Source organism: Crinia signifera, chromosome 2 (genome assembly GCF_055691185.1).
Source record: "Crinia signifera chromosome 2, ASM5569118v1, whole genome shotgun sequence".
In the NCBI taxonomy this organism is placed as follows: Eukaryota; Metazoa; Chordata; class Amphibia; order Anura; family Myobatrachidae; genus Crinia; species Crinia signifera.
This window is the reverse complement of record NC_139218.1, coordinates 322075034-322092667: the sequence shown is the minus strand read 5'-3', so window position 1 is coordinate 322092667 and position 17634 is coordinate 322075034. Positions and strand designations below refer to the sequence as shown.

At 43.2% G+C, this 17634-nt stretch overlaps 1 protein-coding gene across 4 annotated transcripts in view; it reads right to left on the bottom strand.

Moving 5' to 3' along the window:
* The window catches only part of PAN2 (poly(A) specific ribonuclease subunit PAN2), a 49980-nt gene extending 47813 nt beyond the window's left edge, over positions 1–2167 (bottom strand). The window contains exon 1 of one of the 4 annotated variants that reach the window (XM_083169197.1): positions 1607–2167. Coding sequence is in view for 1 of the 4 variants with exons in the window: in XM_083169195.1 (XP_083025321.1) it covers positions 1518–1569 (52 nt within the window). In the remaining 3 variants the exon portion in view is untranslated. Of the gene's footprint in view, positions 1–1517; positions 1585–1606 lie in introns of those variants that run through there. The other 3 variants (XM_083169196.1, XM_083169198.1, XM_083169195.1) reach the window with 3 other exon arrangements.
* Positions 2168–17634: the final 15467 nt, after the last annotated feature.

The window sequence follows — 17634 nt, the reverse complement described above, 5'->3', positions numbered from 1 at the left end:
AAGAACATTGTACAACTGCAGCTTTAATATGGTTGGCTGATAAAGCCGCTGTGGGTGAAGAACTACAACGTTTATTACCAGTCTTATGTAGCCACTGTTCCTTATACTTAGATTGTAAGCTCTTCTGGGAAAGTTGTTTCAGGTTCTTTCCTGTACACGGTTTGTGCCAAGATTCACTCAATATACCTACAGTACTATATAATATGTTCCCAAATACTCAATTCCATTTTCAGGGAACACCTACAAATATTTCCCTCAACATATGATGGATGGATCACAAAGCAATCCAGAGTTTGCCTAGGATAGGAGAACGCACTCTCCAGATGGTGTTACCATATATTAGCATAAGCACTACTAAAAATCATTTTATTTCATGTTTGTTGCATAGGTGAGCTGAAGGCTTCCTCTCAATTAGCCCCCAGTGACCAATACATCAACCGACAGCTGCACATGTGTAATGACTGCTAGGAACTTGAACCGGGGAGCTCTCCACTAAATCCTGTTAATGCAAATGCCAGCCAACAGCTGTGCATGGGCTGCCAGGGGCCCAGACCAGGAACCCATGGGATGTCATTATGCCATCACACTGCTCACAGCTCTTCACCAGGACAGGCTCTTATGAGTGCTTATCTCCTTCCAAAACATATTTGGTACATTTGCGAGAAACAAAATTTTCACATTGTGAAAATTATGAAAAAATATTTTTCATATCTGCAGTAAAAATGTGGTTTGCCTTAAATTATCAACCAAGCATTCTCAACATAGCGAATCATTGCAGATGCACTGTGGTAAACTAAACATAGAAAGAGAGAAGTTTACAGGATTATTACACAATAACACTGCAATATCTTTCCCCCTAACAATCTGCTGAGAGAACTTTCTTAACACAATCTAAAGGACATGGTATACACTCCAGCACATTAAATACCAGATCAATCCAATAGAACAAGTACTGTATATGTAAGTTTGTACTGTATATGCAAGTGTGCATGGTGCACAATACAGGACCTGCAGGCTCTGCATATTAGTCCCTGCCAATGCAGCTGGCAAGAAGAATTGGGCCTAAACATTTTATTACACAGGTGATCTGCCAGCATATTAGTACCAGCAAAATATGCCATTCTGCAGATGCATTTTAAAATAAGCCCTTCAAACCAATGTAGAGTGGCCTTTAAAAGCACAATTACACCAAACCACTAATTGCTTCCTTGCCAACAGTGAATGCTTGACAAGTGACTAGTGCAGACCAAGCCAACTGGTGGCACGCCAGCTGTTGTGAATCTACACTTAGTTCCCAGCATGCCCTGCCACAGGTTTTGCATACACTAAAAGCAAAACTGTCCCAAAGCATGCTGGGACTTGTAGTCTCACAACAGCTAAAGAGCTACAAGTTGGTCAGAATTGGACTACCCTGGACTAGTGCCTATCATTAACATTGCCCATCAATGTACAATTATGCCTCCGGGATTAGTAAACAGATGAAAAGCTAATACAATGTGGCAGCAGTGATTGTATACTTGGAAAGGGGCAATACACCGGGTACCCCATGGCACAGAGCGCCGCCTCCATCTTCCTAAAAAAAAACCTGCACCAGCTCCATCATTACCTGCTAGGAGCCCATCTTTGTATGAAGCCTATCGCGTCACAACCTATCGTCGCAGCCAAGCTCCAGATGATAGACAACGCATTGGGCCAATGAAGGAGGGTTAGGAAGAAGCATACAGAAAAAGGGCCAATCAGCTGTCTAGTAGGAGACGGCTAGTGTGGGCAGCGTGCTGCCAGAAACACAGCAGCAATATTAAACGTAGGTAAGAGCGCAGGACGGAAAGCGAAAGAGTCAAACCTAGTAAGGTTCATTGAAGCGTAGTAAATGCCACTTGTGCGTGTAAAGTGAATATTATCTAAATCATGATTGTAACATTCCGAAAACAAACCGTGTTTAACAAGCTATAGTGAAATACAAGGCTGGGCGCAGCAAATTACTCGTTTCACACGAATTTATTAGTTGAGCACTGGAAATCCAGAAAGGGGGAGAACCGGACTCCGGAACGCCGGACCGGTTCCCAACAGCGACTCTTGCAGGCTGCAGCTGTGAAGCGTTATGTCCGACTACGTATGTGTGCCTGCTGTCACTGGGTATGCGAGGGAGAGATAGATTCCAGTCTTCCGGCAGGAAGGAAGCTGCTGCAGCTCCCGGTCTAAGAGGAGCCCTCAGCGGCCTGCCAGCCCTGCACAGTGGGTGGCGCTGCCTGTCAGTGTTTCCCAAAGTTTTTAATCACTGCGTCCTAGAGCAGAATCACAGGTGGAATAATTAGCTCCAGCTATGATCTTTTGAAATGTGTCAGTGAATAATGAGTGCACCTATGCTCCTGCCAGGTGATCTGGAAACTGAGAACCACTATCCTAGAGTATTAGAAATTTTCACGGCACCCCGCAAAATAAAAATAGAAAAAAATACAAAACTAAAAAGTGGTCATACACTATTGCAGGGGTTCCCAAACTGTGTGCCGTGGCACCTTGGGGTGCCTTGGAGGACTTGCAGGGGTGCCCTGGGTTGGTGGTCCAGGATCAATTCAAGTTATTTATGTTTAACATTATAGTCAAACTGTGCACAAACAGAAGTGAATCCTGTTCAATACCACATTACTGATCCTAATGATGAGATATAAACACAATATATTTAACTTAATATTTGTTTTTAACTTTCTCAATGAGGAACCTGTAGCCTAGGGTGCCACAAAATAATTCTGATGCTTCGGGGTGCCATGATTCCAAAAAGTTTGGGAACCCCTGCACTATTGTGATGTATCCGCCATCCAACTCCCCCTGAGCCGGCAGGATCGCCACAAGGGGGGAGGGGGTGGGATAGTCAGAGGTCGGGCAGGCAGCAGGTCTGAACTTCTGCTCAGGTCCGATGCAAAGTCAGATGGGAGTTCTATTAAAGATGGTATGTTGCCCATAGCAACCACTTACATTCTACTTATTTAGCACATTCTAAAAGCATACCTCCCAACATGACCCTCTCCAGGAGGGAAGCAGCCCATACATGTCCCGATGCGGGCGGGCGTTGTGGGCTGCAATAGCAGGGATCACATTGCATGCGTTGTGCATGCAATGCGATGCAATTTGATTAAACCTAAAGTACAAAAAGTATGTGCAAGCACATACTTTTTGTACTGTGCGATGAGGTGCGTGGGAGCGCGCTCCTCAAAGCACACATCGGCTCAGCACGCTTAGCAGCGTGTATGGGCAGCTTGACACATTGCTCTGTTTCTGGACTTTTCCCTTAATTAATGATTGTCATTACCTGTGTTGAAGCACCTTTCTAATGAATTAACCTGTGTGAAACAGGTGATGGCAATCATACATTATGAGGGAAGTCCAGAAACAGAGTATTGTGTCCCTCCTGGAGAGAGTCATGTTGGGAGGTATGTAAAAGATAGAATCTGATTGGTTGCTAGTGGCAACATCCCATCTTTAATAGAACTCCCGTATTAGTGAATTTACCCCTCACAATACTGGCCAAATACTGTCTGCCTAACCGAGCAGCAGCACAAACACATGGCAGTTACTTCAATATAGCATGTCAATGAAACATTGCAGCACAGCTGCATACCTGGCTCCCAACTTGTAGGGAGACCAAGGAGGGACACAGTGATGCGCGCTGAAAATTTTGGGGCGTGGACTATAATCGCGGCTCTCCCGCGAGGCCACGCCCCATTTTGCCGCTATGGGGGCATGACCCAGAGGCTCTATGAGCCTCTAGCCATGCCCCCTGGCTGCGGGAATAGACGCGTTTATTCCCCGCTACTCAGCAGCCGACAGGGGGATGCCCAACAGCCCCCCCCCCCTCGCCGCGGGACACTGCCGGCCGCAGGAGGGAATACGGGAATGTCCCCGAAAACCGGGACATTCCCATGATAATTAGGACTGTTGGGAGGTATGCAGCTGTGGAAGTAATGATGGCAGTTTAATAAACAGTATGAGCCAATAGAAAGCATGTTTTCTTTAATCAACTCCACAGGCAATATAGATGGGACCTACAGGTAAATCATTGATTTATTGATTGATTGAAATTACTTTGTTACTGGTGAACTGCAGAGCTGCAAACTACATTTGTACACTAATAAATATTAGGAGGCTGACCTGCTGACCATAGCACCCCCCCCCCCCCCCCCCCCCCTCCCTACTTCTTAATTAGGTAACACATCCCTGTAGCACATTTATGAGGAGCACCAGAGAGTCTGGGGGATAATAAGATGTTTTTTCTCCTAAATCCAGATGGATTTTCTACTAATTCATAATCTATAACAGGGTTGCCTACCTGACCCTCTCCTTCAGGGAGAAAATGCTCTGTTCCTGGACTTCCCTGGTAATGTATGATTGCCATCACCTGTGGTGAAACACCTTGCTTATAAGTTACCTAGCTCCCCACAGGTGATGGCAATCATATATTACCAGGGAAGTCCAGGAACAGAGCGTTTTCTCCCTGAAGGAGAGGGTCAGGTAGGCAACCCTGATCTATAAATTTGCAAGCATTTCTGTTGACTGTCGTGGAAAATCTATCTTGTGCATATTAATGAATTCATTTACGTGTTGTTTTTTTTGTGAGGCACCACATTATTTCATGGTATAATATGTTATAAATTAGTAATTCATTAGAGCAGTGGTTCACAACTGTATTTGAATCACAGAGCCCTAGGGGCAGGCTTTCCCAACCACGGTCCTCAAGGCACTCCAACAGTGCAGGTTTTGTAGATATCCAGGCTTGAGCATAGGTGACTTAATTAGTACCTGAGTGATTCTGATTAAACCATCTGTGCTGAAGCCTGGATATCACTAAAACCGGTACTTATGTAATATCTGGGCTCCCGTTTTTCTTATGAGACCGCGTCCGCTCGCCATGCTTCGGACACGGTGGCTCGCTGCGCTCGCCACACTATATAGAATCAACTACATGCGTAGTTAGATAGTAGGGGTATGAAAAAATGGGGTGCATTTAACATGGGAGCCCAGATAATACATAAGTACCCTAAAACCTGCACTGTTGGTGTGCCTTGAGGACCGTGGTTGGGAAAGCCTGCCCTAGGGTATCAGAATTTTCTTCACAGCACCCCTAGGCCAAAAGTTTCTTACTGAGAAATTTAGAAGCAAAAAAATTAAGTAAAGTGTGTTAATATGTTGTCCTTATGGTCAGTTATGTGGTGAGGGGCTGATTTCACTTCTGTTTGTTCGCATACAGATGGAGACGCTGTCATTCAGCTGGCGATAGAATCGCCCCTGCTATCCGACAGAAGGGGGAGCCCACGCATGAGACACTCATGCGCCCCTTTCTGATAGAGGTCTCTGCCGCCTCCCCGGCTATAAATGATTGAATTGGTCCTGATCCACCAACCCAGGGCACCCCAGGATGCCACGGCACACATTTGGGAACCACTGCATTACAGCAGTAACCAATAAAAATACTTGTCAATAACCACAAAGTATTTTACAATTCTTATACTTTTTTTATAAATTTATTATGCACTGCCAATCAAGCATGTTAAGAACGAAGCATGATTTGGTAAATGATCAACTGCGATTCACCGGTTCTCTGAAAAATACAAACCATAACAATAAAAAAGTGGTGCAGGATGGAATTGTCCTTGGACCCTACCACTCTGCACTTTTTTTGTGCTCATTGTGCGGTTGTGCCGAACACCCGTCTGGCGCACCGCTCCCCTGCCCCGCCGACGGTTACCACAGTTACCAGTCTGCACGGACTCTGCTTCCGCTGCCTGGGCCACCTGGTGCCTACAGGACGCTGGGAGGAACAACCTCCCACCACCTCCGGATGTACACAGTATGCTTCAAATAGCAAGCTGCAGGCCTGCAGCTTCTCATATCCTACTACCGACACCCTCCGTGTGCTCCCTGGCTGTAAGCTGTACCTGCACCAGAGACATGGTATTGTGTGTGTGTTTATTTATTTTTTGCAGTGTATACTTATATATTGGGGGGTAGGGGGAGTCAGAGGTTTTCTGGGGGGGGGGGAGTCAAAGGTTTTATTGGGGGGGGGGGGGAATCAGAGGTTTTGGGGGGGGGGGGGTTCAGAGTTTTTTTTGGGATTTGGGGAATCAGAGGTTTTGTCTAGGGTGCCAAGAAACCTAGCACCGGCCCTGGAAGGGACATGCTATGTACCCTTCGATGTGGCTCTCCTTGCCATATTCACCCGTTGATTACACTCTACAGAGCAGCAGTTTGTGTTTCATTGTCAGAGGTTCTGCTCATTGTCATTCGACCCTCCAGTGGCCACGTGTCTGCCCACATTAAAAATGTAAATTAAAAAATGGCCACTGCCTCCTCTAGCATCCTTAATAAATGTCTCCTCTGGAGTGGTGGCCATTTTGGGAGGGACATTTTTAATAGGGCCAGTCATGACAAGACCTCAGACAAGTATTTGCAAGCCCAAGCCGTGGCATAGCAATAGCTCCCACAGCCCCCCCAGTGTCTACAAGCCAGCCAGTGCCTCTTAGCCACCACAGGGTTAGCAGGGGCTATTGCTACTAGGGTTACCAACTCATCCCTTTAATCCGGGACACATATTAATTACACAGGTTCTGTGGCAGTTTAAAACCAGGTGAAATGGAGTCTTGAGGTGTGGCAGTTTAAAACCAGGTGAAAGCCAGCCACAGAACCTGTGTAATTAATGTGTCCCGGATTAAAGGGATGAGTTGGTCACCCTACTTGCTACGCCAATGAGTATTGATACTGTACATCCCACCCAACATGACAGTCTTGTCTGATCACACTGTAAGAATTCTACATGTGCCAACATACAATAGCTGTGAATGGACTGGATTTACATACACTTCCCACCTTCTAATTGTGTAAGAAGTTGTAAGTTTGTTCTAAACAAAAAAACAAACCCTATTACATGGCCCATGGACTTAAAAACATTCAGAAAAAGGCTAAAAACACACATAAATATTAAAGCATGCATTAGATTATGAATCTGTGCAGAGGCAGAACTCTGGGAGGCAATGGAGTCATTTGCCGCCGGGCTCCTGCTCCCAAGGGGGCACCTCTCTTCCCCCATGAAGTTTAAATCAGTTATTTAAAAGCCAACAATATTGCTTCTGTGGCTGAGTTCTGAAATATATATATGTGTTCTCTATCTATCTATCTATACAGAAATATATATTTTATATAAGGTTATATAGGGGGTGTGTGTGTATGTGTGTGTGTGTGTGTGTGTGTGTTTGTGGGGGCACCAATATATATCTTGCCTCCGGGCAACTGGAACAAACTTACGCCACTGAATCTGTGTTCTCTGTTTTTTTTTTTACAGTTGTGCAATAGTTTGAAGAAGGCAAAAAAATGCACAAATGAAATTGTTACTTCTTAAACAAAAATAACAGCAGGTGAATCATATCCGATAATGAGCTTCATGTTATCACAGGGCATTCTTTTGTTGTTCTGCACACAGCTCTCCTATGTTCTATGCAGTGATGCTGCTGACAACAGAGGAACTTGGTGTGTCTGAGGTTATGTTGTCTGCAGTTATCTTTTCCGTCCGTGGGAGGGTAGCAAATGAGTGCTTCCTTTATTTGTATCACTAGTCATAGGCAACTTAGCATTGCATGAAACAGAGCAGAAGGCAGAGTAACAAACGGTAGATCGCAGTTGGCTTTATCTAGCATAAATTTGTAAAATAAACAAATGCATAATAATTATAATTCCATTTTCTAAATGAATTTCATATATGTCAACTGTTAAATTTCTTTGTTATGTTCTATCAGATGAATATGAGAAATGACTTACTATGAGCAACATTCAATTAATAGTATCCAGGTTTGGATTTATAATTGAAAGAGCAAGTTATGTGTCTATAGAAACTTGATACAAAATCACCATTGCCCTGAAGCAGATTTGCAAGTTAATTGCCCAAGCTCCAAAGGGAGTTGGGGAGAATGTGTGTTATGGGACTGCCCCTGCCCCCATACACACGGAGCGACGGGAGCTCTGTGCTGAGCGATCTAGTTAAGCTCAGATCGCTCAGCACAAATCGCTTGGCACACAGCACGTCTACACCGGCGATGTGTGCTGAGTGATCTGTCATTACCCGTGTTCTCAATAGAGAGAACACAGGCGATGATTAGATTTATACTGCTTCAGTAAAAATCTATTCAGGATATAGCAATGCGCTGGACCGTGCATCACCGTCGCCACCTTTGCACATGTTACATCTGCCCCACCTGCAGTATACATGGTTTTGTCAATTTGAGAAGGAATTTGCCTTTGCGAGAGAACCAGAATAAGGGCCTATGTGTAAATATTGCACCTTCATACATGTATTTCCCTTACTGACCTTTGCCTGCATGGGAGCACCCTGTTACGCCCATTCTGTCATAATTGTAGATGCAATAAAAATGAATTCGACTCTGCAACACCCGCCCTTGTGTACACTCATTACTGGTGCATTCACTGAGCAAATTCATGCCATATTGTGCTGTAGTCTAGTGGTGTGTACACACGGGAGCAATATTAGGTAAAATCGCTGGGAATATGGTCGCTGAGCGACCATATTGCCAGTGATTTGGAGCGCAGCTGGCGATAAATCGCCAGCTGCGCGCTCCCGTGTGCACTCCCTGCTGGTCGCTGGAGCATGCTCCTGCGACCAGCGGCTTTCCCCTGCAATCACTGTGCCGGGAGGTCAGCGCAGCCCAGTGCCGCTGCTCCCTCCCTCCTCCCTTCACGGAGGTCAGCGCCGGGGAGATCAGCATTGATCTCCCCAGCCCAGTGCCGCTGCTCCCTCCCTGCTCCCTTCACGGAGGTCAGAGCCGGGGAGATCAGCATTGATCTCCCCAGCCCCGTGCCGCTGCTCCCTCCCTCTTCCCTTCACGGAGGTCAGCACCGGGGAGATCAGCATTGATCTCCCCAGCCCCGTGCCGCTGCTCCCTCCTTCCTCCCTTCAAAGTGACAGCAGCAGCGTCTGCTGCTGCTGCACTCCCCCTCCGTCCCGTAGCAGTGTCTCCTTTTCATCGCTGATGAAAAGGAGACACTGAGCAATATGATTGCTGGCAATATATTGCTAGCAATATATCGCTAGCAAACATATTGCACCGTGTGTACACAGCATAGGTTATGATTGTGTTATTACACTTTTACTGATCTGCAGAACACAGCCCACTACAGCTTATGTCAATATTATAGTATAGACCATTTTCTAGCTTTATTCAATAAATCATTGTTATTACTGTGTTAGTATATTAAGGTTACAGTATATGGCAGTGAATACCTTTGTGATGAGAACACTACAATTAACATCAATGTAATGGGTAATGCTGTGTACACACGGGGGCGATAGGGGCTGAAATCGCTGGGAATATGGTCGCTGAGCGACCATATTGCCAGTGATTGGAGTGTGCACCAGCGATAAATTGCCGGGTGCTCGCTCCCGTTTTCAGCCCCTGAATGGTCGCTGGTCGGAGGAACATGCTCCTCCGACCAGCGACATCCCCTGCCTCTTCACCCAGCAGTGTTTAAATTTTCATCAGCGACCATCTCTGGTCGCAGATGAAAACGGGACACGGGGCAATATGATTGCTGAGCAATATATTGCCAGCGATCATATTGCCCTGTGTGTACGCACCTTCTCTGATAAAAGCAACACATTACATATAAATCGCAAGCTTTTTGGGATACGTAAATAAAAGTTTATCAATGAAGCAGCAATGTATGCAATATTTGTAGCAGATCAATTGATTTTTATTTTATTATTTATTAACAGTTTCTTATATAGCGCTGCATATTCCATTGCACTTTACAATAGGAGACAGTGATACAACAAACTAGGTATTTACAGACAGTCAAAGGGGGATACGGTCGTATTGTCGACCACACTTAAGGTGCCCACAGACGCATCAATTATCGAATGCGTATGTACTTTTTAAGCACAAATTGCATCTTATGTACAATTATTGGATGGTGTTTATGGGCTTGTGCGATGCGATGCGCTTTCACGTGAGCCCGATATTATATGTCTAAAAAAGTACGTGCTGCACATAATTTTTAGACTACATCTGAAATTTAACATTACAAACATGGGTTCATCACATGCATCCATGTGCACATCTCATAGCAAGCTGGAAGAAAAATTGTATAGAACCATTGTACAGACAAAAACGCATAGCACAGTACAATTGTAGCGTCTGTGGGCACCTTTAGGTCGACAGTCATTAGGTCGACAGGGTTCTAGGTCGACATGGGTCAAGGTCGACAGGTGTTTAGGTCGACATATGCGTTAGGGCGACATGGGTTTTTTCACTGTTTTTTAAGCTGACAGGCGGTATTTCATGCCCTACCATCCAATAGGGCGTGGTGTGAGAATAAAATAGTGTGCCGAGCACAGCGAGGCACCGTGCCCGAAGAATCGCGAGCGATGCGAGGGGCTGCGGTTCACTGCAAACTGCGTCAATGTCGACTGTGACGACATTCGGGTAAAAAAAAACAGTGAAAAACCCATGTCAACCTAACGTCCTGTTGACCTAACGTTTATGTCGACATAAACCCATGTCGACCTAGAACCTTGTCGACCTTCCCCTGTTGACCCAACGGTGTCGACCTAATGACTGGCGACCTAAGTGTGGTTGACAAAATGATCCACACCCTTCAAATGTATGAGGGCCCTGCTCGAAAGCTTATTGATGATAAAAAGAGAACAAATAATTGGATAATTGTTGCAATTAACAATAGTACAGCAATAGTAAAACTGCACCGGATTCAAACAAATGAAAAAAAGACTATGGACCTTATTCTGGTTGACTCGCAAGGCTGCAAATTTGCAGCCTTGGTTATGGGGGAGAATTTATTCGATGGTTGGCTACCATCGAATGCTTTCTCCAGCGCTTGCAGATCTGAGACACCTCTGTTGTGTCTCAGATCTCCGAGCACCATGTGCGGGAAGCTGACATCAGCTGCCCGCCCCCTCCACACACGCGTGGTGGGAGAATTTCACATGGGCGAATCCTTCAACCCGTCGCCTTACGCCCTCCCATCTGTGTGCAAGTGGTGTGGCCTCTTACGCATAGCGGCTGCACATGTGCATAAATAACTATGTGAATGTACAGTCGCCAAAAATAGGTCCCCCCGTGCGAACGCGCGGGGGACTGATTAAATCAGAATCACCCCCTATAGTCTGAACCTTCTCTAATTTTTGCAGGTATGCATTAAATCATCCTTCCATACTTTGCTGCCCCCTCCTCTGGGAGGGAGTAGTGCAGTAGGCAGATAGGGGGCTTGGCCGAGTGGGGAAGTGGGCTGGTTGGGGGCAAGGCTCCACAATTGCATCATTGAGGAAAGTGTGATATTTGCCCATAGACTCTCACCACTATAAACCATTCCAAATGCAGCTACGGGACTAATCTTCCTCCCTAAATCCATCTGCTGATCCAATCTGTCAGTTCCTTTATTGCTAACCTGTATTCTACCGTATTCAATGTAAAAGACTTTTACTTACACCAAACAACACCAACATACAATTTGGTTATTTCAAATTATCTCCCAATCCGACTGCTTTGCTCTTCACAAGATCTATGTCTCTCATCTGCACTTATTACTCACTCCCATTCAGAGCCAGATTTATACTTTATGGGGCCCTAGAAAAAAAAGCAGTTTGGGGCCCCCTCGTTCAAACAATCCATGGTACTATATTTTCATTCCAGATTGTGAGCATCATCACAAAAATACCTTGGTGCTTGCGCAGTGCGATCATGGTGCGCAGGCAGTCTACCAGTAAATGCTCAGTTGCTTGAACATCAGCAGTGTACACATATCTGGAATCAGGCCCTAGGTATTTTGGAAGTAGACTTAATACCTGTGTACATTTAAATAATCTGACTGCCCACATTCTTGGATAGGACAGGATCTAGATGTATAGACGAGTGTGTAAAGGAGACTGCAGTTCCACCTTACACAGCAGCTGGGCACTGTATACTCTCGGCCTGGCCTGACTCCACACAAAGTTATTTAGATCAGTAAATTAAGGATGCATAGCATCTCTACCCTACTCCTGACCTTAACTCAACCCTAACCCCAAACCTAGCCCTAACCATGACCATTAAGCCTAATACCCTAACCCGCTAAACCCTACACCTATCCCTAATAACCATTCCCTTATACCCTAAAACACCTTAACAACTGCTAATACCCTAGCCCTACACCAATCCTAAGAGTATTCTAATAATAACTTTATTTATGTAAACATTTTCCCCAGCAAGACTCAAAGTTCCTTTGCAGGAAAAAAAACACATTTAACAAGGGATTTTGTATTACAGGACATAGAAAATTACACAGGAAAAAAACCTAGAGAGCGCAATAAGCAAGATGCAAGGTTGGCAATAAGCAGGCAATAAGCATGATGCAGGGGTGGCAATAAGCAGGCAATAAGCATGATGCAGGGGTGGCAATAAGCATGATGCAGGGTTGGCAATAAGCAGGCAATAAGCATGATGCAACCCCCTAAACTAAACCTAATACTCAAACCGCTACACCAACACTATTACCATATCCCAAATACACTAAACCAACCCCAATACCTTAACTCTAAGGGGGTTATTTTGGTGCACTCCTTCCGGCATTCATTCTTATATGGACAAAACCATGTGCACTGCAGGGGGGGGGGGCAGATGTAACTTGTGCAGAGAGAATTAGATTTGGGTGGGGTTTTACGTCAAAGTGAGATCTATATTGCAGTGTAAAAATAAAGCAGTCAGTATTTTCCCTGCACAGAAACAAAATAACTCACCAAAATCTAATTCTCTATGCACATTTTACATCTGCCCCCCCTGCAGTGCACATGGTTTTGTCCATCTAAAAAGGAATTTGCCAGGAGTGAACTAGAATAAGGCCCTAAGTTTTCCCTTCTTAGTGATGTCATGAAGTGGTGTGGAGAAAAAAATGCTGCCAGGGGGTTATTTAGATTTGGTTGATGTTGTGCGAATTCACAATTCTATGGATTACTGAACAAGTGCACATATGTGTGTGTGTGTGTGTGTGTGTGTGTGTGTGTGTGTGTGTATATGTGTGTATATATATATATAACCCTTTCACTGCACTGAAATGGTAGGCAGCACCTCTACAAGTCCCCCCTGTTAGTGGGGGAAGAAGAACGGAAAATGCAACAAAGATATAGAGTGAGCCTTTGTGTGTGTCACCACCACCACCATAAAGCAGGTGTATATTTGACACTTTTTCGTAATTTATACAATTTATTAAAAATAGATAAAACAATTTTTCAGCAATATTTCATTCTTAAGTAGTCATATTTTCATCATTCCAATGACCAATGGAATGATGAAAATATGACTACTTAAGAATGAAATATTGCTGAAAAATTGTTTTATCTATTTTTAATAAATTGTATAAATTACGAAAAAGTGTCAAATATACACCTGCTTTATGGTGGTGGTGGTGACACACACAAAGGCTCACTCTATATCTTTGTTGCATATATATATATATATATATATATATATATATATATATATATATATATATATATATAAAGACAAAGAGAAAGAGAAAGTAGAGAGCGCTAGATATTCTCCACCAGCTATAAGTAAAGGGCCCCATACATCAGCAATTAATTGTGACAATTTTCAGATATAGAGATGATTGCCACAATTAATTTTAGATGTGTGGGCTCCCCCTTTTGGCAATCCCAATCAGAATCGCCAATCGATTGCTTAATCAGGTTTTTAAACATGTTTAATAATCTGGTATTATCTGCAGATCTTTTTTAGATGTGTGGGCATTCCCAATTCGTTTTCTTCATCTATTTACATTATGAACAGCTGAAATGACAATCGATTGGGGCAATTTCCAGATATGAAGATGGAATCTTTAGATGGAAAAATCTGCCGATCACTGAAAAAATCTGTAATGTGTGGGCAAAGTCGGATAGATCTGAAAATCCATTTATCTGGCCAAAATATCCCAATATCTGAAAATCCATAAATTGTGATTGCTGATGTATGGGGCCCATTAGTCACCACTACGATTAATGGTGTGAATAACCAATCCAATTGCAATGTGATAGAAATTTGATAATAAAACAATTTTATTAAAACATATTTTTCATGGTTCACATCTGGATTTCATCTTTAGGATATGAATTCAACAGCCCAACGCGTTTCGTCTTAAAAAAGACTTCATCAGGAGTTTGATTACACAAAAGTTGTACATCAACAATTGTGCAGAGAGAATGTATATCCTTAGAGTAGATAGTTGATCCAAAATTTTATAATCTATAGTGTGGTATAGTATTGTGACCCATGCACGTAGAAACAGATAGGGCTGGGAGGTAAGTCCACAGCAATCCTTAGGTGATGGATGTTGTAAATCCAAAAAACTGGATATTAGCAAGAACAGGTTTACCAGATGGTCAATAAGTTAGGGTTCACAACCCAATAACGTTCACGTTGAATAGACAACCCAATGCGGTATAATATCTGTAGAGTGGTAGCACGCAGGTTATCCCGACAGCCAGTAAATATATATATATATATATATATATATATATATATATATATATATATATATATATATAGGGTGCAGGAAAGAAGCGGCACTCTCGGATTTAGAAAGCGTGAAAAACGTGTTATTTATTGTCCAACATGTTTCGGGCAAGTGCTGCCCGTCCTCAGGGATCAACAACATACACCAAGTGACATACATATATAGTGCAACTAGTGAGAAAACCTCCCCTCGCGCCTTGCGGCTACCCGCCCCCTTACCTGCGTCTTCCGTGAATTAGTCACGCTCCGCTTCCCCTTAGCCGGTGATGTCCCGTTTGGCGCCATTCAGGAGGCCGTCGCTCTGCCCAGCTCCAGGCACTCCCAGTGACGTCATCGGGCATCTCACTACGCCGCGGTTCAGCTGGAGAACCAGACCTCGTTCTGGAGTCAGCAGGGGGGGTTGCCATGGCACCTGGGGATACATGACCATTGCGCACATGCGCAGTGATCATTTTATCACGTTATGGCACCTTGATGGTGCCTCTTAACTGGCTGGCAGCAGCCTCTTAAAATGTTTGTCATTTTTTTTGCACGTATAAAGTTTTTAACATTGTATGGTTTTGTATCCCCAGGTGCCATGGCAACCCCCCCTGCTGACTCCAGAACGAGGTCTGGTTCTCCAGCTGAACCGCGGCGTAGTGAGATGCCCGATGACGTCACTGGGAGTGCCTGGAGCTGGGCAGAGCGACGGCCTCCTGAATGGCGCCAAACGGGACATCACCGGCTAAGGGGAAGCGGAGCGTGACTAATTCACGGAAGACGCAGGTAAGGGGGCGGGTAGCCGCAAGGCGCGAGGGGAGGTTTTCTCACTAGTTGCACTATATATGTATGTCACTTGGTGTATGTTGTTGATCCCTGAGGACGGGCAGCACTTGCCCGAAACATGTTGGACAATAAATAACACGTTTTTCACGCTTTCTAAATCCGAGAGTGCAGCTTCTTTCCTGCACCCTGTACTTGGACCTGCGGGTCCACAGCTGAAGGCACCGGGTCAGCACCGCATCGGACCTCAAGATTGGGAGTGCCGGCCACACACACTGCATATATATATATATATATATATAAAAAAGGAACTTTTCTATTGCACAAGGGAGCGTTATAATAATATAGCTTATTTAGAATTCAGCATCATAAGTTTTAAAACGTCTTTAATAGACGAACTTTATTATTCAATACCCGGAAGTGACGTTACATGCTCGGAGCTATATATACACTCCAGATTCACAGTGCTTTCATTCACACTGGTGAACTCCTGCTGTATGCTACTGCTCCTGACATTATTAGTAAGTGTTTTTTCCAAAAGTTTTTCTTTTTCTTTTTCTTTTTCTTTTTACAATTGAAGTTTAGCTGATGAATTGAACTTGCATATCTTTTTTGGACTGTAACTTTATACTAAGGTCTATAATGTCTCTGTTACCAGATGTTAATTTGAGGATTCTGTTACATCTGGCTATCACCATTATTTTGGTTATTTCAAGCCCGAATACTCTTTTCTCCGGTATGTAATAATATGTCAAACAGTCAACCATAAGGTCTTTTGTTAATATGTATAGAACAGAATGTGACTGTCTGTAAATTTGTATGAATTTATATAGATTGCGGCAATTTACTGGATTATGTCTTATTGACATCTGAGTCATAATATTATCTATACTGAACATCCATAGGTATGTGCATCATCGTTATTAATTTTCACGTGGTGTTTACGGGTGATTTTTATTTTTATTTATTTTTATTTTTATTTTATTTCTTTATTACCTGATTTTATCAATTCCATTAATTTATGAATTTCATGAATTGGTTGTTTGATGTCAAAATTAATGATATAAATTCCTAAATGTCTGATTTCGATTCTATGTGGCCATTTTCGTTCTCTCCATCTCCTCTTCCTGTTCTTTCTCGAAATTCTCCTCCTTTTTGTTGTGATATTGCAAATATGAATTTTACTGATGTAATATATCATTGTAAATTACAGTTACTGCTGACCGCAATTTCTGCCCCTGATGAAGTCTGGTTCAGACGAAACGCGTTGGGCCTTCTGTTTATGATTATGGAATCTCTGAGCAATTATTGATGTTCACCTACTGTATATTTTGTGATACCCATTGAAGGGTTTTTATTGTACATGAATTATATGTACTTTTTATATGCATTTTGTATTAAATATATTTGAACTAAGTGACATCTATTGGTCTATTAGCGCACTCTGATCTCCCCTTTTTTTTTTCTATATATATATATATACAAATACAAATTTACTGGAGTTATTTACAATGAATTTGACCTAATCTGCATGTTTGAAACTTTGGATTTATTAACCAGCATTTATTACATTTTACTACCACAAAATATTTTTGGATTTTAAATGCTTGGATGTGAACTAAGTTATAGCCAGCTAACTGCCTGCTAATCATTGGACTGAGTAATTAAAATTTAAGCTGGGGATTCATCTAATGGAAAAGTCTGATAACAATCTAGTTATGGCCGCCCAGGAATTATAAGCTATATAAGTCTTAAAGGGATGGTATGCCTATATTATTTTGCTATTTTGGAGATATATGAATTTTGAGACATTTTATATTAGAGGAAATTTTATTTAAGTATATACTTTTGTATGAATTGAAGATTTTATTGCATATGCATTTAGGTCGACACAGTAAAGGTCAACATACATTGGGTCGACCACTAAAGGTTGACATGGATTAGGTCGACACCTGAAATAGGTCGACATGGTTGGAAGGTCAACACAAGCATTAGGTTGACAGTGTCTAGATCGACATAAGGTTTACACTTTTTTTTTTAGCCGACGTGTGCCGAATATAATAGGGTGCTGAGCATAGTGAGGCACCGTGCCCGAAGCATGGTGGTGCACCGATATGGTGTCCATGTCAACCATGTCAACATTCGAGACAAAAAAAATTAAAAACCCATGTTGGCCTTTTGACTGTCAACATTTTGAATGTCAACCTAATGCTTGTGTCAGCCTTCCAACCATGTCAACCTTAAGCACGTCCACCTATTTCAAGGGTCAACCTCACCCATGTTGACCTTCAGTAGTCGACCCAATGTATGTCGA